The sequence below is a fragment of the Scyliorhinus torazame genome, chromosome 14, assembly GCF_047496885.1.
Source record: "Scyliorhinus torazame isolate Kashiwa2021f chromosome 14, sScyTor2.1, whole genome shotgun sequence".
In the NCBI taxonomy this organism is placed as follows: domain Eukaryota; kingdom Metazoa; phylum Chordata; class Chondrichthyes; order Carcharhiniformes; family Scyliorhinidae; genus Scyliorhinus; species Scyliorhinus torazame.
Window position 1 is genome coordinate 127,434,381 of NC_092720.1, and position 26,639 is coordinate 127,461,019.

At 47.9% G+C, this 26,639-nt stretch overlaps 1 protein-coding gene across 7 annotated transcripts in view; it reads left to right on the top strand.

Moving 5' to 3' along the window:
- Window positions 1-2,385: 2,385 nt before the first annotated feature.
- Window positions 2,386-26,639, top strand: part of LOC140390027 (histone deacetylase complex subunit SAP130-like) — a 91,536-nt gene continuing 67,282 nt past the window's right edge. For 2 of the 7 annotated variants that reach the window (XM_072474862.1, XM_072474863.1), the window contains exons 1-4: window positions 2,386-2,493; window positions 5,627-5,756; window positions 22,752-22,826; window positions 23,843-24,102. In XM_072474862.1, the coding sequence (XP_072330963.1) occupies window positions 2,464-2,493; window positions 5,627-5,756; window positions 22,752-22,826; window positions 23,843-24,102 (495 nt within the window). In that variant the 5' untranslated portion in view covers window positions 2,386-2,463. Of the gene's footprint in view, window positions 2,587-5,626; window positions 5,757-22,751; window positions 22,827-23,842; window positions 24,103-26,639 lie in introns of all 7 variants that reach the window. The other 5 variants (XM_072474867.1, XM_072474864.1, XM_072474865.1 and 2 more) reach the window with 5 other exon arrangements.

The following is a 26,639-nucleotide window of genomic DNA, read 5'->3' on the forward strand; positions in this document are numbered from 1 at the left end:
GGCCTCAGGCGAGGGGAAGGTTGAGATGGCTCATGAATAACCTCAGCCGGTACAGGAATTGAACCCACGCTGTTGGCGTCGCTCTCTGCCACGAACCAATCATTCAGGTCATTGAGCTAACTGACGCCATGTTCCCAGGTGTCTGCTGCCTTCAACGGAATAGAGGTTGTAGGTTCGGATGCTGCTGCTGAAGGAGCTTTGCTGAGTTGCTGAGTGCATCCTGTAGATCAGTGTTTTTAAACATTTTTGCCCGGGATCCATTTTAACCAACCGGCCATCCTTCAGAGCGCACGCCGGCCGAACTTCGCAACCCATGCTAGCCGACATTAGTTTTTTTAAATAAATTTAGAGTACCCAATTTTTTTTTTTTCCAATTAAGAGGCAATTTAGCGTGGCCAGTCCACCTACCCTGCACATATTTTTGTGTTGTGGGGGTGAGACTCACACAGACGCCGGGAGAATGTGCAAACTCCACATGGACAGTGACCCAGGGCTGGGATCGAACCCGGGTTCTCGGCGCCCCATCTAAACTTAGTGACCCATGCCTCCCGAACTTTTGATCCACCATTTTTGCTTACCTTTAGAATCATAGAATTTACAGTGCAGAAGGAGGCCATTCGGCCCATCGAGTCTGCACCAGCCCTTCGGAAGGGCACCTTACCTAAGCCCACTCCTCCACCCTATCCCCGTAACGCAGTAACTCTATCTCCCCTTTTTGGACACTAAGGGCAATTTATCATGGCCAATCCACCTGACCTGCACATCTTTGGACTGTGGGAGGAACCGGAGCACCCGGAGGAAACCCATGCAGACACGGGGAGAACGTGCAGACTCCGCACAGACAATGACCCAAGCCAGGAATCGAACCTGGGACCCTGGAGCTGTGAAGTAATTGTGCTAACCACTATGCTACCGTGACAGGTGATCCTGCTTGGTCCTGACGATCTCACTTGCTTTGTCAATGAATGTTATATTTTTGCTAAGGGCTACAGCTTAAGTTCTCACTGCATCCTTTGAAAAAAATCAAGAGGTTTGTCCTCAAACTTGCCATGCTTAGTCTTCAAATGCTTCTGAAGTTTTGAAAGTTTTAATCTTTCTTGTACTTGCCAGTACTTCCCTGCTCATAATACACATGAGCTTTGCATCCTGATTTGTATTGGCACAATTAATAAACCCATACCTCAAAAAATCATCTTGATACTGCTTTGTTCTTGATTTCAGATTCTTCTTGTGGATTGTTCACCAGGGCCCTGGAACTCACACCAGCACTCCTGGCAGCTACAAAATGGAGGAATCTCTCTTGCGGTCAAAGCACGTGGGTATGTCAGTGTACGGGGCACGTTACCTGCTCTCTGCCACGGCTTCTTGGAGAAGACTGCATCGATTTTTAAAAAGAATCTGCTCCTGGAGGAGGCGGTTTGCCTCGCTGGGCTCCGGGCCTGCGCACTGCTGAGGGGGCACAGATGCGCGGGACGGCCGGCATTCTCAAAGCCGGTCGCAGCCAGCATTTTAAAAGCCGGCCGTGGCCATTGGTCACTTCCCCCCGCGATCGGGAGTGCCACGACCGATGGCCCCTCGACCCTCTCCACGATCCACCCTGAGTTTGAAAATGACTGTTGTAAATAGTACACGCGGCTGCCACTGTGCATCGGCGTTGAATTTTTGTGGAAGGGATGCCAATCAAGTGGGCTGCTTTGTCCGGGATGGTGTTGAGCTTCTTGAGCCTTGTTGGAGCTGCACTCATCCAGGCAAGTGGAGAGTATTCCATCACACTCCGGACTTGTGTCTTGTAGATGGTGGACAGGTTTGGGGGAGTCAGGAGGTGAGTTACTCAGCACAGTAATTCCTAGCCTCTGACCTGCTCTTGTAGCTACAGTATTAACGTGGGTAGTCCAGTTAACATTCTGATCAATGGTAACCCCCAAGATGCTGATAATAAGTGAGGGATTCAGCTCTGGTAATGCCATTGAATGTCAAGGGGCGATGTTTGTCTCTGCATTGCAATTTCAATCGGTGTCCAGGGTCCTCTTGGCAAAGCCGCATTGGGAAAGACTAAAGCAAACACTGCAAATACTGGAAATCTGAAATAAAACCAGTAATCGTTGGAAGTCCTCAGCATCAGTGAAAACAAAAACTGAATTAACATTTCGGGTTAACGATACTTGATCAAAACAGTTCTTTCTCTAACCTCTGACCTCTAGCGACTGCCCGCCAATTTGCTCAGCAAACGGGAAGACTACAGCTCCCAGACGGCCGCGCGCAGACATGCCTCGTCACTGGCTGTCATGGCAACAGCGGTCAATTCTCACCAATGGGAGCCGCCGACAGTCCAGCCAACTCGTAGCCAATGGGAGCAGGTCGTGCTCGTCGCTGCGTCGCCCTGGCTCGGATTCCCGTCCAATCAGAAGGCGGGGTGCTCCGGGGCTCCGCCAATCAAGGCGGCGGTTGTTTGCACCGTCGTCGATGGCTCTCGGAGTCTGGGGAAGCGAAAAGGTGAGAGAGTGACCTGGAGAGGAGAGTCTGACACAGCAACCCGCCTGCCCGCCCGGGAGAACAAATTGAGGCGAGGATCGGCTCCCGACAGAGGTACAGACATCAGGCCCCGGGCAGTGACAGGGAGACACACAGTGAGCACTGGGCACTGTTAATGTGAGAGGAAGAGAAATGCACTGAGGCCCCGATGAGAGGGAGACAGATCAGCCCTGGGCAGTGGTGGTGGTGGTGGACAGGCAAACATCTCTCACTGCTCCACCATCCGTGACTGCACCCTCACTCGTCGAAGCTTCAAGCTCTGAAGTACTCTATAACCCTGCACCTCTTTTTTTCTCCTTTGGAGTACTCCTTCGAGCTTCTCTCTCTGACCAAGCTCTTGGGCACCCAATACCTCCTCATGTGGCTCGGTGTCAAACTTTCTTTTAAAATACCCATGTGCAGGGCCTTGAGATCTTTAATTAGGTTAAAGTTGCTTTCTGTATGTAAGTTGTCGTGGGTGGCACTAGGAGTCCCCGGCTGGTAAGGGGAGTGCAGGTGGACCGAGTCCCTGGGCAGTGGACAGCTAGATGTGGAGGGAGTCTTCTAGTGTGGAGGGGAGGTGTGAAAAGTGAATCTGTAGTGAAGGACATGTGCCTGTGCTGGATCTTTACCAATTTGACCCCACACCTGAGCCTTTTCCCTGTTATGAACATGCAAATTAGAAGCAGGCCTAGGTCATTCATGCACTGCATATCAGTCCTCTTGGAGTACCTGTCCAATTTTCTTTAAATCTGATTCTGCCACCCTGTTAGGTGTGTTATGCCATCCTGGGCATGTGCCTGGTCAATTCCATCCCCATGTGCCATGGAGTCAAAACACAAGTGAATTAACCAATAATTCTTATAAAAATCCCCGGAGTCTTTGGTCCTTGGCTGCCCAATAATTACAGTAACCAGGTTTGTAAGTTGAAACACAATTACTGTTTATTTAATAATCTTTATTATTGTCACAAGTAGGTTTACATTAACACTGCAATGAAGTTACTGTCAACAGGATTAATGGTGAGATATGCAATGAATGCAATGGAATTCCAACAAGCTAACCAACCCCCTTTAACTGCCCCTCCCTCTACCTACACACACAAGACAGACAAACAGGAGGGAAAAGGGTAAACATAATAAGGATGAAGTGGGTAGCACTGTTGCTTCACAGCTCTGGGGTCCCAGATTCGATTTACGGCTTGTGTCACTGCCTGTGTGGAGTCTGTACGTTCTCCCTGTGTCTGCGTGGGTTTCCTCCGGGTGCTCCGGTTTCCTCCCACAAGTCTCGAAAGATATGCTGTTAGGTAATTTGGTCATTCTGAATTCTCCCTCTGAACCCGAACAGGTGCTGGAATGTGACGACTAGGGGCTTCTCACAGTAATTTAATTGCAATGTTAACGTAAGCCTACTTGTGACAATAAAGATTATTATTATTAAAAGAATGGGGAAATAAGGTAACAAACAGGAAGGACCCTTACAGGTGGTACATCTAGATCTTTACCCTCTGTGTTCCATTCTAGTTTTCTTTGTGCCAACTATTCTAAATCTATGATCTCTGGTTCTTGACTGACTTTACAGAGGAAACAACTTCCCATCTACTCCACTGAAACCCCCCATAATTTTAAACATCCTTATTAATTCTCTTAACCTCATCTTTTTCTAAAGAGAACAATCCCAGCTTCTCAATCTCTCTCATAACTGAAGGCAAACCATACTGGTAAACCTCGTCTGCTCCCTTAGGAAGGCCTTGACATCCTTGAAGTCCAGTGTCTGGAATTGAACACAGTACCCCAGCTGAGGCCTAAAGGTTTGGCATTGTCTAATTTTATCAAAATTCTCAGTGATAGCAGGGATGATGTATTTCTGTTAAGTAGGGAAACTGAGGGTAGCACGGTGGCACAGTGGTTAGCACTGGTGCCTCACGGTGCCAAGGTCCCAGGTTTGATCCTGGCTCTAGGTCACTGTCCGTGTGGAGTTTGCTCATTCTCCCTGGGTTTCGCTCCCACAACCCAAAGATGTGCAGGCTAGGTGGATTGGCCACGCTAAATCGCCCCTTAATTGGAAAAAATGAATTGGGTACTCTAAATTTTTTTTTAAAAGGTGAGGAAACTGAGATTGTTCTCCTTGGAGCAAAAGTGGTTCGAGGGAGATCTATTGATCGACCAGATAGAGAAAACGTTTCCGCTGGCAGGAGGGTTGGTAATTAGATGACACTGGTTTGAAGTTTTTGGCAAATAAGCCACAGTGGAGAGAAAATATGTTTTTACACTGCGATTTGTTGTGATCTGGAATGTGCGGTCTAATAGCTTTTTCAAAGGGGAATTTGAAAAAGATAACATTTTCAGTGTTCCAGGGAAAGAGCGAGGGGAACTAATTGAATTGTTCCTTCAAAGACCCTGCATGGGCACAATGTTTGGTTCAATGAATTGGTCCCTTAGACTTTGGAATGTATTGTGCCCTCACAGAAACGAGGCTTGCCGATGTCCTTGCTCTAAACAGAGATAGCACTGTGTTGAAATCTCAGATTCGGATGAACATTGAAATTTCACCCTTGGATATTTTCCTTATCGATGGAAAATTTTCTGGAAGCTGTACCTTTTGCTGAGTGAGCAGGCCTGCAAAGAGGGAGCCTGCAACATATCACGTGTTCTTTCTGACCAGTGGGCACTGCAAGGGATAGCTTGTCCAGTAGATTCAACCAATAAGGGTACGATTTTGATTGAATTTTTTTCTCAAACTAGCTACATCTAAATTTATTCTATTAATTGGAATCATAGAGTGATGCAGCACAGACTGTCAATCGAACTATAGTGTCTGTGCCAGCTCCTCAACAGAAAAGGGGCATTTGTAGAGTATTTTATTCTGTCGATGAAAATTCTCAGTGATGGCATGGATGACCCTACTTGACAAACAAAGATCAGCTTGCAGCAATTTGCAGTATGATTTGTTTTACGATTTTGAAAGGAATTCTATAGATCTGCCTTTTGGTGGTTCTTTGTAAGTTGTACATTATCAAATGACATACGCATTTCATGACCAATGAAAATGAAACTTAGTTTCTCCCAACCCATTTTTCATTCTGCGTAACTACCTCCCTGATGTTTTATTCCAGGATCCAATGAGTACCCAGCAATTTCCAAGGCCTGGAGTGCCTGTGTCAAGCTTGGGAGTGGGCCTGCCTTCTGTCACCAGTATGCAGAATAGCAGTGGTCCAGGGGCACCGGGCAACAACACCATAACAGGTACGTGGAAACCATCTTTCATTAGTCTCAGCGTACATTAAATGAATATGTAGGAAATGACTTGAAACCAGCATTAGCCTGGCACTTTCTCATGTTACTCAAACATCCCCAAACCAAAATCCCTTTGAAGTGGGATATAGGCATTGCTGTCTAGGGCAGCATTTTTTGCCCATCCCTAGTTGCCCTTCAGAAGGTGGTGGTGGTGAGCTGCTTTCTTGAACAGCTTCAGTCCATGTGTGTAGGTATACACACACTGCTGTCAAGGAGGGAGTCCCAATATTTGGCCCAGCAATAGTGAAGGAATGGCGATATATTTCCAAGTCCAGTTGTGAGTGACTTGATGGGGAACGCCCAGTTGGTGGTGTTCCCACGTATCTGCTGCTCTTGTCCTTCTGGATGTAGCGATCTTGGGTTTGGAGATGACTTCAATGAAAAATGAAAATCGCTTATTGTCACAAGTAGACTTCAAATGAAGTTACTTTGAAAAGCCCCTAGTCGCCACATTCCGGCACCTGTTCGGGGAGGCTGGTACACCCACCCACAGTGGGTGAGCATGACAGCCATTTTGTGCCTAGGAATTCCTCACAAGCAGAAAGAAGATGGATGAACCATTAATCTCTTGCAAATTTGTAGGATTTTTACAATTTTAGTTGAATTGAAGCCTTAAATTTACACATACAAGGTAACATCTGAAACAGGAAAGGGTAACTTGTTAATGTTCTGAACTGAGTGATAAATCTGTACTAACCCTTGATCCAATAATAATCTTTATTAATGCCACAAGTAGGCTTACATTAACACTGCAATGAAGTTACTGTGAAAAGCTGCTAGTCGCCACATTCCGACACCAGTTTGGGTACCCTAAGGGAAAATTCAGAATGTCCAATTCACCAAACAAGCACATCTTTCGAGACTTGTGGGAGGAAACCGGAACACCCGGAGGAAACCTACGCAGACATGGGGAGAACGTGAAGACTCCGCACAGATAGTGAACCAAGCCGGGAATCGAACCTGGGACCCAGGCGCTGTGAAGCAACAGTGCTAACCACTGTGCTACCCCACTAACTTTCCTCTTTCAGATTCTTTAAAAAATATATATTTTAATTCAAATTTTCAATATTTTAACACAGAATAAACACAAACCCAACCCCACCCCCCCCCCCCACCCAACCTTTGATAGCAACCAGATGCCCAAAGTGTAAGATAAACAAACTCCATCTCTTGTGGAACCCCTCATGTGCCTCTCTCAGAGCACATTTCACCGTCTCCAAGTACAGGAATTCCATTAGATCCCGCAACCATGCCGAGACACGGGGAGGAGAAGCTGACCACCACCTCGCAGAACTTGTCTGCGAGTGAGCAATGAGGTGAAGGCTAAGACATTTGCCTCGCACCCGTCTGCAACTGCAGCAGCTCTGACACCCCAATGAGCCCTCCACAGGACCAGTCCAAATCTATGTATAGGACCTAAAAAACGACCCCCAAAATTTCTCCAACTTCGGGCAGGACCAGAACACATGAACATGATTAGCTGCCCCACCCCGCACCGTTTGCAGCTATCCTCCACCCACTCAAACAGCCCACTCATCCTCGCCTTTGTTAAGTGCACCCTGTGCACCACTTTTAATTGAATCAACCCTAGCCTCGAGCACGAGGTTGAGGCATTTATCCTCCACAGCACCTCACGCCATAATCCCACCTCCAATGCCATCCTCCGCTCCTCTTCCCCCTTTGCCTTAATCCCTTCCATGGATACCTTGTCTCCTCCATGATCCTACCATAAATCGCCAAAATGACTCCACCCTCCAGACTCATCGTCGATAGCAGCTCCTCCAGCAACAAAGCGGACGGTGCAACAGGAAAGTTTTTAGAATACCTTTCTTGTGAAGTTCCGCACCAGCATGTATCTGAAGCCCTCTTGCTGGAGCCCATACTTCACCCCCAACTCCAAGCTTGCGAACCGCCCCTCCACAAACAAATCCTTCATCTCCTTCACCGCTCTCTCCTCCCATTCCCGGAAACTCGCATCTATCCTCCCTGGCTCAAACCAATGATTCTCTCTTATTGGCATCACCCTCAAGCCTGCCCTCAACTTAAAGTGCTGCCGGAATTGCCTCCAAATCTTCAGCATGACTACCACCACAGGACTCCCCGAATACTTTCCTGGGCAAACCGTAGCAACCTTTCATACAGGACCTCCCAACTGCTGCCATCTTTGGCGCACTGCTTTCATTATTCTAGCCACCTTCCCTGCCCATACAAACAACGAGACCAGCCTAACCATCCCCTTAAAAAATTACTTCAATAAAAATACCGGCAGAAACTGAAACAAAAAATGCAGCAAAATATTAATCTTCACGTCCAGACTTATACTCAGAGGTCATGGGCTCAAATCCTGCCATGGCAGCTAGTGGAATTTAAATTGAATTACTTGCTAAAGTCTGGAATTGAAAGCTAATCCCAATAATGGTGACCATGAAGCTATCATCAATTGTTATAAGAGCCCAAAAGGTTCACTAATGTCCTTTAGGGAAGAAAATCTATTGTCCTTGCCTGATCTGTTCTCTACAAAACTCACACAAGCAATGTGGTTGAATCTTAAATGAAATGACCAAGCAAGTATGCAGTTCCAGGGCAATTAGGGATGGGTAACAAATGCTAGCCTTCCCAGCATTGTGCTCATTCCGTGAAAGAAAAAAAGTTTCAACAATTTTTGGTGTTTAAAAATACCTTCAGCATTATTTTTTTTTAGAGTACCCAATTCATTTTTTCCAATTAAGGGGCAATTTAGTGTGGCCAATCCACCTAACCTGCACATCTTTGGGTTGTGGGGGCAAAACCCACGCAAACACGGGAAGAATGTGCAAATTCCACACGGACAGTGACCCGGCGCCAGAATCGAACCTGGGACCTCAGCGCCCTGAGGCTGCAGGGCTAACCCACTGTGCCACCGTGCTGCCCTCCGCATAATTTTTTTAATTGAAAATGTTTTTAATGACGTTTTCCATTTTATACAATACAAAATAAACTATTCTGTTTGGACCAGATACAATTTAGAGCTTCAACATTATGTTTCTGTCTATCTATGCTGGATAATGTTTTTTTTTTCATTTTCTTTCTATAAATTTAGAGTACCCAATTCCTTCTTTCTAATTAAGGGGCAATTTAGCGTGATCAATTCACCTACCCTGCACATCGTTTGGGTTGTGGGGGCGAAACCCACGCAAACACGGAGAGTATGCAAACTCCACACGGACAGTGACCGAGAGCCGGGATCGATCCTGGGACCTCGGCACTGTGAGGCAGCAATGCTAACCACTGCGCCACCGTGCTGCCACTGGATAATGTTTTCTTTTAAATTTAGAGTACCCAATTCATTTTTTCCAATTAAGGGGCAATTTAGCATGGCCAATCCACCTACCCTGCACATCTGTGGGTTGTGGGGGTGAAACCCACGCAAACACGGGGAGAATGTGCAAACTCCACACAGACAGTGACCCAGAGCTGGGATCGAACCTGGGACCTCAGCGCCGTGAGACAGCAGTGCTAACTACTGGATAATGTTTAATTAGCATTGAGAATAATGGGGTTACGTATGCACTTGAAGGAGCTTAGTGTATTATGTTGGTTTCGGTTCAGAGTGAAGCAGGGTGAGGATTCCCTTTCGGAGGGCAGCTCACCATAGAACGATCGTGGGGTGTTAGTGACGAACTTTCATTGAATAAGAGTGCAGTTTACATTTATATAGTATCTTGAGTAGTAAAACACCCCAGTGTGCTTCACAGGAATATTGTCAATTTAAAATTTGGGGTGCTTCCAGTGCTTGAATTGGTGAAGTGCATATATCTTGGAGACTTTAGGAGGTTAGCCCATAAGACATTGGAGCAGAATTAGGCATTTGGCCCATTGCCGTTCAATCATGACTGGTATGTTCCTCATCCCCATTCTCCTGCCTTCTCCCTAAAACCCCTGAGCTCCATATTAAGCAAGAAGTCCCTTTATTTATCAAGAACACCAGATTTATGCTCGAGATACTGTTACCTAGAGGGCTACAGACCAAGAGTTGGATGGTGAAATCAGGCAGAGTAGTTCTTTGCACTTAAGAACTAAGAACAGGAGCAGGCAATTTAGCCTCTCGAGCCTGCTCCACCATTTAATATGATCATGGCTGATCTCATCCTTGCATCATCTCCACCGTCCTGCCTGTTCTCAATAACCCTTCAACCCATCGACAATTAAAAATCTGTCTTGCTCCTCCTTAAATTTACTTACTGTCCCAGCATCCCCCGCACCTTGGGGTAGCAAATTTCACAGATTCACAACCCTTTGGGTGAAGTAGTTTCTCCTCTTCCCTGTTTTACATTTGTTGCCCTTATCCTGAGACTATACCTGTCGTTCTAGAATGCCCCATCAGAGAAAGAACAAAGAAAAGCACAGCATAGGAACAGGCCCTTTGGCCCTCCAAGCCTGTGCCGAACATGCTGCCCGTCTAAACTAAAATATTCTACACTTCCTGGGTCCCTCTATTCACATCCTATTCATGTATTTGTCAAGATGCCCCTTAAATGTCACTATCGTCCCTGCTTCCACCACCTCCTCCAGCAGCGAGTTCCAGGCACCCACTACCCTCTGTGTAAAAAAAACTTGCCTCGTACATCTCATCTAAACCTTGCCCCTTAAACCTATGCCCCCTAGTAATTGACCCCTCTACCCTGGGAAAAAGCCTCTGACTATCCACTATGTCTATGCCCCTCATAATTTTGTAGACCTCTATCAGGTCGCCCTCAATCTCCGTCGTTCCAGTGAGAACAAACCGAGTTTATTCAACCCTCCTCATAGCTAATGCCCTCCGTACCAGGCAACATTCTGGTAAATCTCTTCTGCACCCTCGCTAAAGCCTCCACATCCTTCTGGTGGTATGACGACCAGAATTGAACACTATACTCCAAGTGTGGCTTAACTAAGGTTCTATGCAGCTGCAATATAACTTGCCAATTCTTATACTCCATGCCCCGGCCAATGAAGGCAAGCATGCCGTATGCCTTCTTGACTACCTTCTCCACCTGTGTTGCCCCTTTCAGTGACCTGTGGACCTGTACACCTAGATCTCTCTGACTTTCAATACTCTTGAGGGTTCTACCATTCACTGTATATTCCCTACCTGCATTCGACCTTCCAAATGCATTACCTCACATTTGTCCGGATTAAACTCCATCTGCCATCTCTCTGCCCAAGTCTCCAAACGATCTAAACCCTGCAGTATCCTCTGACAGTCCTCATCGCTATCCGCAATTCCACCAACCTTTGTGTCGTCTGAAAACGTACTAATCAGACCAGTTACATATTCCTCCAAATCATTTATATATACTACGAACAGCAAAGGTCCCAGCACTGATCCCTGCAGAACACCACTAGTCACAGCCCTTCAATCAGAAAAGTACCCTTCCATTGCTACTCTCTGCCTTCTATGACCTAGCCAGTTCTGTATCCATCTTGCCAGCTCACCCCTGATCCCGTGTGACTTTTGTACCAGTTTGCCATTAGGGACCTTGTCAAAGGCCTTACTGAAGTCCAGATAGAAAACATCCACTGCCCTACCTGCATCAATCATCTTTGTGACCTCTTCGAAAAACTCTTATCAAGTTAGTGAGACACGGCCTCCCCTTCACAAAACCATGCTGCCTCTCACTAATACGTCCATTTGCTTCCAAATGGGAGTAGATAATGTCTCAAAGAATTCGCTCCAGTAATTTCCCTACCACTGACGTAAGGCTCACCGGCCTGTAGTTCCCTGGATTATCCTTGCTACCCTTCTTAAACAAAGGAACAACATTGGCTATTCTCCAGTCCTCCGAGACATCACCTGAAGACAGTGAGTATCCAAAGGTTTCTGTCAAGGCCTCAGCAATTTCCTCTCTAACCTCCTTCAATATTCTGAGGTAGATCCCATCAGGCCCTGGGGACTTATCTACCTTAATATCTTTCAAGACGCCCAACACCTCGTCTTTTTGGATCTCAATGTGACCCAGGCTATCCTTCTCCAGACTCAACATTCCTTCACCAATTCCTTCTCTTTGGTGAATACTGATGCAAAGTATTCATTTAAGGTGCAAGGGGCAAATCGTGTTTGACTAATTTGCTAGAGTTCTTCGAAGGTGTAACAAGCAAAGTGGATAATGGGGATCCTGTAGATTTAGTATATCTGGACTCCGGGAAGGCATTTGAGAAGGTGCCGCCCAGGTTAATTCACAAGGTTAGATCAAATGGGATTGGGTATTTTATTAGCTTTGATAGAAGAGACAGACGACAGAGAGTCAGGATACTGGGTCGTTTTCTGGATGGAAAGATAGAACTAGCAGGGTGCCATAGGGTTTGGTCCTTGGGCCCCAGCTATTTACAATCTATATTAATGACTTGTATACAGGGATAGAAGTATCTATAGCCAAATTTGCAGTTGACACAAAAATAGGTGGGACAGTAAGTTGCAATGAGGAAATAACAACCATACAAATGGATATAGATAGAGTAGGAGAGTGAGCCAAAATGTAATAGACGGAGTATAACGTGGTTAAGTGTGAGGTCATGCATTTTGGTTGGAAAAATGGGAGGGCAACTTATTAACGAAATGGGGAGAGATTTTGGGGTGCTCCGGTGCAGGGGGATCTGGGTGTCCTCGTACATGAGTCACAGAAAACTAGCATGCAGGTGCAGCAGATAATAAGGAAAGCAAATGGAATGTTGGCATTTATAGCTAAAGGAATAGAGTATAAAAGGTAAGGATAGGATGGGAATAGAGGGATACGGACCCAGGAAGTGTAGAAGATTTTAGTTTAGACGGGCAGCATGGTCAGCACGGGCTTGGAGGGCCGAAGGGCCTGTTCCTGTGCTGTACTTTTCTTTGTTCTTTTGTTCTTTGATTTGCCCTTTATAAAACCATGCTGACTCTGGATTGAGTTTTGACTTTCCAAATGTCCTGATATTACTTATGAGATGGGGAGGGGTGAGGCGATGGGGAGATTTGAAGAAGAGGATGCAAATTTTAAAATCAGGTTGTTGCCGGACTGTGTTGGACTCGATGCAAATTAGGATTGGGAAGCAGAGTTTTGAATGAGCTCTAGGTTATGACGAGTGAGACAATAGATTATGCGTGTTTGTGGAGGAGTGAGAGGTATCTCATTCTAAGCATTCTTGTATTCCTACCTTGACAGCCAGCTCATGAATCTGTAGCAAGCTGATGGGTACATGATGGTAGATATCAATGATGGATGCTAGACTGGTGGTATTCTGGTGATGACACTGAACTGGCCGCTAGGGTAAATTGCAAAATTGGAATTCATTAAATTGGGTAATCTCTTCAATAAACCAGCTGATTCACTACTGTATTTCAGAAAATGGAACCCGCCATACCTCTGCCAGCTGGCTCACAATGTGGTTCGCTCTAAATATCCTTACAGATGAGATACCAAACCACTATTGTCTGAGCAGCCAAAGTGCCCTAGATCCTGAGTAGAAGTATCTGAAATTTTACTTCTTTGATTTCTGCTTGTCCTTATAGTAACATCCTTTGCTGAGCCAGAAGCTAGTGAGCACAAGGGCTCCAGAGCTTGACCTCCTAATCTAGACTGGTATTTCAGTGTACTGCTGAGTGATTGCTGCATTATCAAAGGGGATGTTTTTCATACAAGATGTTAAAAATGTACATTCAGTGGGCGGCACGGTGGCGCAGTGGGTAGCACTGCCGTCTCACGGCGCCGAGGTCCCAGGTTTGATCCTGGCTCTGGGTCACTGTCCGTGTGAAGTTTGCACATTCTCCCCGTGTTTGCGTGGGTTTCTCCCCCACAACCCAAAGATGTGCAGGGTAGGTGGATTGGCCACAATAAATTGCCCCTTAAATGGAAAAAATGAATTGGGCACTCTAAATTTATATTAAATAATGTGAATTCAGGGAAATGCAAGAGATCTGCGTGGCTAATTCTCAGAAGAGCAAGCAGCTCTCAGTTTTCTGGCCAAAGTTCTTCCCCTAAGCACACGAGAAACAGATTAACTGAGACCTTGCTACATGCAAATTGGCTGCCTACATGGTGACTACATTTTAAAGCATAATCCATTATCTGTAAATGTTGAAATATTCTGAAGGCATAAAAGATGCTAAATTAATACATATTTTTAGTTGGGGTATTTCTTTTTTAAAAAAAATGTTTATTAAGAATTTTTCAACAAGATTTTCAACCATACAAACCCTCACCCCCCCCCCCCCCCCCCCCCGTTACAAAAAGAGAAGTCGCCTGGCAATACATAAACATATCAAATCAACATAATACAGAACTTTGTACATTGGACTCCTCCCGCACATATCGACTTTCCCAAACGTTTATGTATTTTCTTGCTCAAGTGCCCCTAGGGAAAAAAAACCTTCCCCGTCCACCCTTCTCCCCCCCCCCCCCCCCCCCAAAAAGAGATGTCCCCCCTTCCCCTGGGTTGCTGCTGCTGCTGACCGAACTTCATCTAACGCTCTGCGAGATAGTCTAGAAACAGTTGCCACCGCCTGGAGAGCCCCTGCACAGACCCTCTCGAGGCAAACTTTATCCTCTCCAACTTGATAAACCTTGCCATGTCATTTATCCAGGCTTCCACACTGGGGGGCTTCGCATCTTTCCACACTAACAAGATCCTTCGCCGGGCTACCAGGGAAGCAAAGGCCAGAATGCCGGCCTCTTTCGCCTCCTGCACTCCCGGCTCGTCCGCCACTCCAAATAGTGCTAGCCCCCAACTTGGCTTGACCTGGACTTTCACCACCTTAGATATAGTTCTCGCAACACCCCTCCAGAACCCATCCAGTGCCGGGCACGACCAGAACATATGGGCGTGGTTTGCCGGGCTTCCTGAGCACCTCCCACACCTGTCCTCCACCCCAAAGAACCTACTCCGCCTCGCCCCCGTCATATGCGCTCTGTGAATAACCTTAAACTGTATCAGGCTAAGCCTGGCACACAAGGAAGAAGAATTAACCCTACTCAGAGCATCAGCCCACAGACCCTCTTCCAGCTCCTCCTCCCATTTACCCTTCAGCTCCTCTACCAAAGCCTCCCCCTCTTCTTTCATTTCCTGGTATATCGCCGACACCTTGCCCTCTCCGACCCATACGCCCAAAATCACCCTGTCTTGAATCCCTTGTGCCGGGAGCAGCGGAAATTCCCTCACCTGCTGCACACAAACGCCCTCACTTGCATGTACTTGAACGCGTTTCCCGGGGGTAGCCCAAACTTCTCCTCCAGCGCCCCTAGGCTCGCAAACGTTCCATCAATGAACAGGTCCCCCATTCTTCTAATCCCTGCCCAATGCCAGCTCTGAAACCCCCCGTCCATCCTTCCTGGGACAAACCGATGGTTACACCTGATCGGGGACCACACCGAGGCTCCCATCGCACCCCTGTGTCGTCTCCACTGGCTCCAGATCTTTAGCGTTGCCGCCACCACCGGACTCGTGGTGTACCTTGTCAGCGAGAGCGGCAGCGGTGCCGTCACCAGCGCCCCCAGGCTCGTTCCTTTGCAGGACGCCATCTCCAGCCTCTTCCATGCCGCCCCCTCTCCCTCCATCACCCACTTACGGATCATCGCCACATTGGCTGCCCAGTAGTAGCCACCCAGATTCGGCAACGCCAGCCCTCCTCTATCTCTCCTACGCTCCAGAAGCCCCCTCCTTACCCTCGGGGTCTTATTCACCCACACAAAACCCATGATGCTCCTGCCTACCCTCTTAAAAAAGGCCTTGGTGATCACAATTACAAGGCACTGGAACACAAAATGAAACCTCGGGAGGACCACCATTTTAATCGACTGTACTCTTCCCACTAGCGAGAGTGGCAACATGTCCCATCGTTTGAAGTCCTCCTCCATCTGCTCCACCAGCCGCGTCAAATTAAGTTTATGCAGGGCCCCCCAACTCATAGCTATTTGGATCCCCAAGTACCGAAAGCCCCTTTCCGCCCTCCTCAACGGTAGATCGTCTATCCCACTTCCCTGGTCCCCTGGATGCACCACAAAGAGCTCACTTTTCCCTACATTGAGCTTATAGCCCGAAAAGTCCCCAAACTCCCTTAGAATCTCCATGACCTCCACCATCCCCTCCACTGGATCCGCCACATACAGCAACAGGTCGTCTGTGTACAGCGACACTCGATGCTCCTCTCCCCCTCGGACCACCCCCTCCATTTCCTGGACTCCCTTAATGCCATGGCCAAAGGTTCAATTGCCAATGCAAACAACGGGGGGGACAGGGGGCACCCCTGCCTTGTCCCTCGATACAGCCGAAAATACTCCGACCTCCGCCGATTCGTAACCACACTTGCCACCGGGGCTCTATATCGGAGCTTAACCCAGAACCCAGCTAATAAACCCTCCCCCGAACCCAGACCTCCGCAACACTTCCCAGAGGTACTCCCACTCTACTCGGTCAAAGGCCTTCTCCGTGTCCATAGCTGCCACTATCTCCGCCTCTCCCTCCACCGATGGCATCATTATCACGTTTAGGAGCCTCCGCACATTGGTGTTTAGCTGCCTGCCCTTTACAAATCCCGTCTGGTCCTCGTGAATCACCCCCGGGACACAGTCCTCGATCCTCGTAGCCAGCACTTTTGCCAGCAACTTAGCATCCACGTTGAGGAGCGAGATCGGCATGTACGACCCACATTGCAGTGGGTCCTTATCCCGCTTCAGGATCAAAGAGATCATCGCCGCCAACATTGTCGGGGGCAGGGCCCCCCCCCCCCCCCCCCCTCCCTTGCCTCATTGAAAGTCCTCACCAGCAATGGGGCTAACAGGTCTACGTACTTCCTATAGAACTCAACCGGGAACCCATCCGGTCCCAGGGCCTTCCCTGCCTGCATGCTCCCCAGTCCTTTAATCAGCTCCTCCAACCCAATTGGCACCCCCAAACCAGCCACCTCCTGCTCCTCCACCCTCGGGAACCTCAGTTGGTCCAAGAATCGTCGCATCCCCTCTTCCCCCGCTGGGGGCTGCATTCTGTACCGCTCCTCATAGAAGGCCTTGAATGTCTCATTTACTTTCAAGCGCACTCCGCACCGTAGTTCCCCTACCATCCTTGACTCCCCCTATCTCCCTCGCTGCCATCCTCTTACGGAGCTGATGTGCCAGCATCCGGCTCGCCTTCTCCCCATACTCATACGTCGCCCCCTGTGCTTTCCTCCACTGTGCCTCTGCCTTCCCTGTGGTCAACAGGTCGAACTCCGTCTGGAGGCTTCGCCTCTCCCTGAGTAGTCCCTCTTCAGGGGCCTCTGCATATCTCCTGTTCACTCTTAAAATCCCCCCCACTAACCTCTCCCTTTCCCTGCCCTCTCTCTTCTCCCTATGAGCCCTCATGGAGATTAACTCTCCCCTGACCACCACCTTCAGCGCCTCCCACACTACCCCCACCTGCACCTCCCTGTTGTCGTTGGCCTCCAAATGCCTTTCAATGCACTCCCGCACACCACCTCATCTGCCAGCAGTCCCACATCCAACCGCCACAGCGGGCGTTGGTCCCTCTCCTCTCCCAACTCCAGTTCCACCCAGTGCGGGGCGTGGTCTGAAATGGCTATGACCGAATACTCCGTTCCCTCCACTTTCGGGATCAGTGCCCTGCCCAGAACAAAAAAATCTATCCGGGAGTAGGCTTTGTGTACATGGGAGAAAAAATAAAATTCTCTGGCCAGAGGCCTAGCAAATCTCCACGGATCCACTCCCCCCATCTGGTCCATAAACCCCCTAAGCACCTTGGCCGCAGCCGGCCTCTTTCCAGTCCTAGATCTGGAGTGATCCAGTGCTGGGTCCAACACCGTGTTGAAATCCCCACCCATTATCAAGCTTCCTACCTCCAGGTCCGGAATGCAGCCCAACATACGTTTCATGAATCCAGCATCGTCCCAGTTCGGGGCGTATACATTTACCAATACCACCCACGTCCCCTGCAACTTCCCGCTCACCATCACGTATCGACCTCCATTGTCCGCTACTATGTTCTTGGCCTCAAACGACACCCGCTTCCCCACCAGTATTGCCACCCCTCTATTCTTCGCATCCAGCCCCGAATGGAACACCTGTCCTACCCATCCCTTTCTTAACCTAACCTGGTCTGCCACCTTCAGATGTGTCTCCTGAAGCATGACCACGCCTGCCTTCAGTCCCTTTAAGTGTGCGAACACTAGGGCCCTCTTAACCGGACGATTTAGGCCCCTCACATTCCACGTTATCAGCCGGATTGGGGGGCTCCCCCCCCACCCACCTGCCGACTAGCCAACTCCTATTTTAGGCCAGTGCCGTGACCGCGCCTCCCGCACCCTCCAGTCCCCCAGACGGGGAACCCCCGTCCCGACCACCTCTTCCGTTTTCAGTTCCCCCTCGGCCAATGCAGCAGCAACCCTATTTCCCCCCCCCCCCCCGCTAGATCCGGATCTAGCTCTTTTGCTTCCCCCATAATACTTCCGTAAGTCAGCTGGCTCCTGCTGACCCCGGCTTCCCCCCCCGCTCCGGTGTGTAAATCCCTCCTCCTCCTTGCGCTCCTCCATCCCCCCCCCCCCTTCCCTAACGCGGGAAAAATCCCGCGCTCTCCTGAGCCAGCCCCGCCCCCTGTGGCGCAGCTCCTGTTGTGGCCTTATCCCAATTCCCCCATCCCCGGGTCTCACCTCCCTCCAGCACCGGCGCCCACATTCCCCACAGTCTCCCCATCAAATCTCTTCCCCCCCCCATCCCCATCCAACGTCCCACCCGTGAAACATTATTGACACATATTTACAACCCTGTATACAGTCAACATCTCCCCCACAACCACAGACCCTCAGTTTGAGTCCCAATTTTTCCGTTTGGATGATGGTCCAAGCCTCTTCTGGCGTTTCAAAATAGTGGTGTCGATCCTTAAATGTGACCCACAGTCGCGCTGGCTGCAGCATTCCGAATCTCACCCACTTTCTGTGCAGCACCGCCTTGGCCCGATTGAAACCAGCTCTCCTCTTTGCCACCTCCGCGCTCCAGTCCTGGTAGACTCGGATCACTGCATTCTCCCATCTACTGCTCCACTCTTTCTTGGCCCATCTCGGGACACTCCTCTCTGTCCGCGAAACGATGGAACCTCACCATTATCGCCCTTGGCGGCTCGCCGGCCTTGGGTCTCCTCGCCAGGACCCGGTGAGCCCCTTCTAGCTCCAGGGGGCTCGGAGAGGCCTCCGCACCCATCAGCGAATGGAGCATCGTGCTCACATACGCCCCGGCATCGGCCCCCTCCGCCCCTTCAGGGAGACCCAGAATCCAGAGATTCTTCCTCCTCGACCTTTCTCCAGGTCCTCGAATCTCTCGGCCCACCTCTTGTGCAGCACCTCGTGCGCCTCCATCTTCACCACCAGGCCCAAGTTCTCGTTGGTTTTGTCCCTCACCTCTCGGAGCTCTATCTTCTGGGTCTTCTTCAGCCCCTCGATCGCCGTCAGCAGTGGCGCCAGCACCTCCTTTTTAAGCTCCTCCACGCAGTGCCTGAGAAACTCCTGCTGATCCGGCCCCCATGCTGCTCGATCTCCGCCCTCCGCCATCTTGTTTTTCCCCCTCGTTTCTGCCGCTGCTCCAAAGCCACTTTTTCATCCACTCCACTTCTGGTCCCCTCCATACACGACGGAAGGGGGACCTTGCTCTCACCTTCCCACATGGGAATCGGTCGAAAAATTTCCGATGGGGCTCCTCTGGAGAGCCCAAAAGTCCGTTCTAGCGGGAGCCGCCGAAATGTGCGGCTTAGCTCCGCATCGCCGCAACCGGAGGTCCATTGGGGTTTTTCTGAACATTGGCCATCATTAGCTGCTCTGAGTCTCTGTAGGGGAGAGAATGGATGGCAGCATGAATGAGATGGCTGAGTGGGCTCCAATTGAATAGTTTGCATTAATTAAGCTATTTTGCTGGTAGGGACAGCTGGTTTTCAAACAGTCGTGCCAGATTGGCTTCAGCAGTCACAGGATGTGGAATTTTACCCTCTTGAAGAGAACGGAGAGGTCACTCTCAGTCTTGCTTTTTGGCTTGAACAGTTTTTCTTGAGGAGCCTCGTCATCTTTTCTTCGAAAAACCTTTGGCGGGTAGGATCAAGGAAAACCCCAAGGCCTTTTACACATATGTGAGAAATATGAGAATGACTAGAGCGAGGGTAGGTCCGATCAAGTACAGTAGTGGGAGATTGTGTATTGAGTCTGAAGAGATAGGAGAGGTCTTGAACGAGTACTTTTCTTCAGTATTTACGAATGAGAGGGGCCATATTGTTGGAGAGGACAGTGTGAAACAGACTGGTAAGCTCGAGGAGATACTTGTTGGGAAGGAAGATGCGTTGGGCATTTTGAAAAACTTGAGGATAGACAAGTCCCCCGGGCCTGACGGGATGCAGCCAAGGATTCTATGGGAAGCAAGAGATGAAATTGCAGGGCCGTTGGCAATGATCTTTTCATCCTCACCGTCAACAGGGGTAGTACCAGGGGATTGGAGAGTGTCGAATGTCATGCCCCTGTTCAAAAAAGGGAATAGGGATAACCCTGAGAATTACAGGCCAGTTAGTTGTACTTCGGTGGTAGGCAAAGTATTGAAAGGGTGCTGAGGGATAGGATTTCTGAGCATCTGGAAAGACACTGCTTGATTAGAGATAGTCAGCATGGATTTGTGAGGGGTAGGTCTTGCCTCACAAGTCTTATTGAATTCTTTGAGGAGGTGACCAGCATGTGGATGAAGGTAAAGCAGTGGCTGTAGTGTACATGGATTTTAGTAAGGCATTTGATAAGGTTCTCCATGGTAGGCTTATGCGGAAAGTAAGGAGGCATGGGATAGTGGGAAATTTGGCCAGTTGGATAACGAACTGGCTAACCGATAGAAGTCCGGGAGTGGTGGTGGATAGCAAATATTCAGCCTGGAGCCCAGTTACCAGTGGCGTACCTCAGGGATCAGTTCTGGATCCTCTGTTGTTTGTGATTTTCATTAATGAATGAGGGAGTTGAAGGATGGGTCAGTAAATTTGCAGACGATACGAAGATTGGTGGAGTTGTGGATAGTGAGGAGGGCTGTTGTCGGCTGCAAAGAGACATAGATAGGATGCAGAGCTGGGCTGAGAAGTGGCAGATTGAGTTTAACCCTGAAAAGTGTGAGGTTGTCCATTTTGGAAGAACAAATATGAATGCGGAATACAAGGTTAACAGCAGAGTTCTTGGCAATGTGGAGGAGCAGAGAGATCTTGGGGTCTATGTTCATTGATCTTTGAAAGTTGCCACTCAAGTGGATAGAGCTGTGAAGAAGGTCTATGGTGTGCTAGCGTTCATTAGCAGAGGAACTGAATTTAAGAGCCGTGAGGTGATGATGTAGCTGTGCAAAACCTTGGTAAGGCCACATTTGGAGTACTGTGTGCAGTTCTGGTCGCCTCATTTTAGGAAGGATGTGTAGGCTTTGGAAAAGGTGCAAAGGAGATTTACCAGGATGTTGCCTGGAATGGAGAGTAGGTCTTACGAGGAAAGGTTGAGGGTGCTAGCCCCTTTTCACGTTAGAACGGAGAAGGATGAGTGGCGACTTGACTGAGGTTTATAAGATGACCAGGGGAATAGATAGAATAGACAGTCAGAGACTTTTTCCCCGGGTGGAACAAACCATTACAAGGGGACTTAAATTTAAGGTGAATGGTGGAAGATATAGGGGGGATGTCAGAGGTAGGTTCTTTACCCAGAGAGTAGTGGGGGCATGGAATGCACTGCCTGTGGAAGTAGTTGAGTCGGAAACATTAGGGACCTTCAAGCGGCTATTGGATAGGTGCATGGATTACGGTAGAATGATGTGGTGTAAATTAATTTGTTCTTAATCTAGGACAAAAGTTTGACACAACATCGTGGGCCGAAGGGCCTGTTCTGTGCTGTATTGTTCTATTTTCTAATGCCATCTCCATTCCTGGACTCAACCAGGCATTGATTGCAATGGCTTATGCAGTGCTTCTCTCTCTAAATTCAGATAATTTCAGAAGCAGCGCCCTCTGGTTTGGGCGCATGAGAATCAAATCGGATATAATTAGTATTTTTGCTTAATTTTAAAGCTCTGCATTTAACGTTTTAGGAATATTTTAATTTCTCTAGTAAATCCTTGCCTTTAGGTGGGCTGACATGGTCACAGGAGGAAACTTTGTCCTAGCCAATGTATTTCCATCAACAACCACAATTAAAACCAATTATCTGTTCATTATCACATTGCTGTTTGTGGGGCTTCTCCTGTGTGCAAATTTGCTGCCCCATCCCCTTTATTATAATTATGACTACACTTCACCAAAAGTTTTCAGTTGGCTGGAAACTACTTTGGGACTTTCCAAAGGCAACTCTTTTTTTTGTTTTGTTTTGGAACTGGTTAGGATAATAGAGGTCGAAGTGTTTGGTTGAGTGAAGATGGGCGGAACGGGGATCCCTATCCTCAGTTAACCTGTAGTAGCTGAAAATAGAGCAGTGAAGTCACACTGCTGATTGATTTCTTCATCTAAATCAGGCCTTTCTAAACTGCTTTCCAATACAATCTAATTTTAACATTTGAAAATTAAGGTGACCTCCAGACTGCAACAAAAACAAAACGGCAAGAAAGTGCATGTATAATAGATCAACATAAAACATCTATAAATGTGAGGAGCTGTGGGAAATCCCAGGCCATCGGTGGCTGACTGTTGCAGGTTGCTAATTCTGCGTCCACCTACATCTCCGCCACTCCCGGAAGCTTTTAATGTATAGTAGATTAATATGTTTATAATCACAGCATGTCTGATCAGGACCGTCACAGTATAGTAGATTAATATGTTTACATCACAGCATGTCTGATCAGAACCGTCACAGCTAATCAAAGTGTCCAACGCTGGGAGTTCATCTTGTGATTGGTTACTTCTAACTGCCAGGGCAATATGAGATTAACATGATTTTATTTCTTGTGACCCCCATTTACTGTTTCTGCGTTCCCACCCACAACTAAGGAGCCGCTGATCTAAAGCCTGGAGACTGGCCAGTGGGGTTATGTTATCGCGTAGCAATCCACCTACCCGGAGAATGTGAGTTCAAATCCTGCCATGGTAGTTTGAGAATTTGAACTCTGCCTAAAACAAAATCTTGAAATAAAAAACTGGTATTGGTGAAAGTGACAATGAAGCTGTTGTATTGTTCGTGGAATCATTGAATCCCTACAGTGCTGAAGGAGGCCATTCAGCCCATCAAGCCTGCACCGACCCTCTGAAAGAGCACTCAACCCAGGTTCACGCCACCGCCCTATCACGTAACCCCATCTAACCTGAACATCCCTAGACACGAAGGGGCAATTTAGCATGGCCAATCCATCTAACCTGCACTTCTTTGTACTGTGGGAGGAAACCGGAGCACCTGGAGGAAACCCACATAGACATGGGGAGAAGAGGGTGGCATGTGGCAGAGTGGTTCGCACTCGGACTGCTGCATTGAGGACCTGGGTTTGAATCCCGGCCCTGGGCCACTGTCTGTGTGGAGATTGCACATTCTCCCCGTGTCTGCGTGGGTTTAACTCCCATAACCCAAAGCTGTGCTGGTTAGCTGGATTGGCCACGCTAAATTGCCCCTCAATTGGAAAAAGAAAAATAATTGGCTACTCTAAATTAAAAAAAAAAAAAGACATGGTGAGAAGGTGCAAACTCCACACAGTCACCCAAGGTTGGAATTGAATCTGGGTCCCTGGTGCTGTGAGGCATCAGTGCTAACCACTGTGCCACCATGCTGTCCCAAATGTCAGCTGTTTTGTTAATATCCTGCAGGATGGAATCTTGCCATCCTTGACTAGTCTGGCCTCAGTGGTTGTTTTTAACTACTGTCTGAGGTGGCTGAGCAGGTTACCTCATTGCTTCAAGAAGACAGTACGCCACACCACTTGGGGCAACTCAAATGGGGCAATAAACGAGTCTTGCAAGCAACCCCTATATTTCAACACAAATAGTTTAAAAACTGGTGCGAGGGGTATTTTCTCAAAAGCGTTGGGGGTCAATAAAGCCACTTGTTGATAGTTTACTATATGGGTTAACCGTTATTTTCTGTTTACTTCCAGCTGGCAGTGAGGAGATGAATCGGGATTTGGAACACTTGCCCCGTGAGCATCCTAACCCTATATCTTCACTGCCATTCCGAGATGAGAAACAGGAGACGGTGGTGGTTAGGCCATACCCACAGGTACAGGTGCAGACGCATTCACAACCATTACCAGCAGCCCAGCACCATATGCAGCCTGGTGTGCCTGTAACTCTGAGTGCTCCTCCCACGCACCTAGCACAGACCACTCAGCTTTCCTTCCCAGAAGGACTAATGAAGGTATGCAGTCATCTTTTAACAGCCATTAACAGAACCCTCTAGGTTTGGATTTGAGATGGAAGGACAACCATGCTCTTGTTTGCTGTCAATGTTCCATTTATCATGTATCAGTGGGTTAGTTTTGAGGATCAGCAGCAGGTTGGTTTGGGATGTGGCAGCTCTCTGGTTGTGTGGCCAGTTCTCTGCAACTGGTTATTGTCTCTCTACATTTTGCTCGGGGCTTAGATGATTAGCTAATCTGGTCGAGTTGGATAAACTTGGCTTGCACTCACTTAAGTTTGGCCCATTAAGGCATGATCTAATCGGAGTGCTTTAAACTAATAAAAGGATTTGTTATGGTGGATACAGGGAAACGGTTTGGGGGAACATCAAGAACAAGCTGGCATCGCCTTCAAATTAGGGCTACTCCATTATGAAGTGAAATTGGGAAACAATCTCTTGCAGAGGGTAGTGGAAAGCTGTAACTCTCAGGGCAAAGCTGCAGATGTTGGAGGACAATTGGAATCTTCCAGACCAAGATTAATAGATTTTTTGGGTTTGTTAAGGAAAGAATATGGAATTAAAGCAGATAAATGGAGATGAAGTACAGATCAGTCCCAAAGTAAATGGTGGAGAAGTCTTAAGGGGCTGAGTGACGACTTCTGTTCCTCATGTCTGCAGACCTGCTCCAAAGTCAACACATTTGGCACCAAGTCATCTTCAAGTTTTAGCATCATCAAGCGTGGCATTGTAGCTGCATGTAATTGTAAATCCTCGTAAGAGTTGTGTGCTTGAAAACGTTGGTTCTTTCCAACCCTTCAGAACACTGTCAGGCTGCCTCAATTATTTCTGAATGACTCGTGCATCTGGCGATGTTGCTCGTGGTGAGTCAAAGAATATGGCAACTCTATTTGAAACATGTTTTTCCTTGAGGAATGATTCCAAGAAAGAGCATGCTTTTTTAATTAACTGTTGTAAAATAATGACTTTTTATTTGTGCTAGGGACACTTAAAGTATTATTCACGCAGTAAATTACTTAATATATTAGAGTTTTCCAGGACCCTGTTTGAATATAATGTAAGATCCAGTAAGGCATAATCCTGGTTGGAATTTGTTAACTTTGGAGTTAAATGCTCCTGGTAGTCGAATCCATGACTTCACTAAGACATGGGAACGGCAGAGGAGTAGGCCATTCAGCCCATCGGGTGACTTTTGCCATTCAATACGATCATGGTGGATCATCCAATTCAATGCCTTTTTCCCCACACAACCCCAGATGTTTCTTGCCTGACAACATTAACGGCGAGCTTTTATTTTAATCCTTGTCTGTGTGTTTCAATAAGTGACACACTCTTATTTTAGTTCTCAACTAGGGCTGACTGATTCTTGGAGCCCAGTGTAACTAAGCCAGCCCTATATTGTTTCCAGTGGTGAGTAAATGAAACTGTTCCCAAAAGTCTGACAAACTGGTTGCCACATAATAAATAACAACAGCCGTGTTTCTGATATGTTCTGTCGTGAGAGGTACTTTAAAAGTTGTATGTAAGCAGCAAATGGTCTGCAATTGGATTGCGCTGATGGTATTTTCCTCCCATGTTTGTCTTGTGGGTAGAGGGAGAGAGATTGGGGTAGATTCGCTGCTAGTTTCCTTTTGCTGTTGGATACAGGTAGAAACTTACTTGCCTTCACTGCGTCCCTTTCAAACCCACCTTCCTGGCACACAATGTGGTCTAAAATGTGTTGCCCACATGCAAATTGGTTTAAAACTGCCCCCTTTTTTGCCTCCTGCTGTCTGCCCTGATTGGGCATTCAGCTCATTTGTTTGTAGCTGAGTGTTCAGCATTCACAGGACTGTGAAAGGTGTCTTGGAGGAAGAATGCTCAAAGGGTCTGTCCTGGCTCTCAGAGGCTGATTATGCACCGGTACCAGCTCAACTGAAATGGAACATGTTTTGCAGAATGCTCAGCAGCTGCTTCCTTTCTCCCACCATGCCAACTCTAAGGGGATTGTGATAACCCTGCTCTACATATCCCATGTAAAAATGACCCCTGCACCAGAATTTCCGTCCAACTGACGATCACCATCTGAATGTTCAGGCTAATGTCACATGCAGAATTCTACCTTCACGATTCAAAGTCTTGAATTACTTCAAAACTCTTTATTAGCTATCTAGCAGGGCAGAAGGAAGCCATTCAGCCCATCGAATCTTCACCGACCCTCTGAAAAAGCACTCTATCTAAGCACAATCCCCCACTTTATACCCGTAACCTCACATAACCTGCACATCTTTTGACACTAAGGGGCAACTTTAGCATGGCCAACCCACCTAACCTGCACTTCCTTGGGCTGCAGAAGGAAGCCGGGGTACCCGGAAGAAACCCACACAGTCATGGGGATATCATGCAAGCTCCACACTTTCATCCAAGGTCAGAATCAAACCCAGGTCTCTGGCGCTTTGAGGCAGCAGTGCTAACCACCGTGTCACTGTGCTACCCACAATAACTCCCTGTAATTAGTTTTGAATTTCATATTAGTCCTCCCTTTCTCTCCTGGAGGC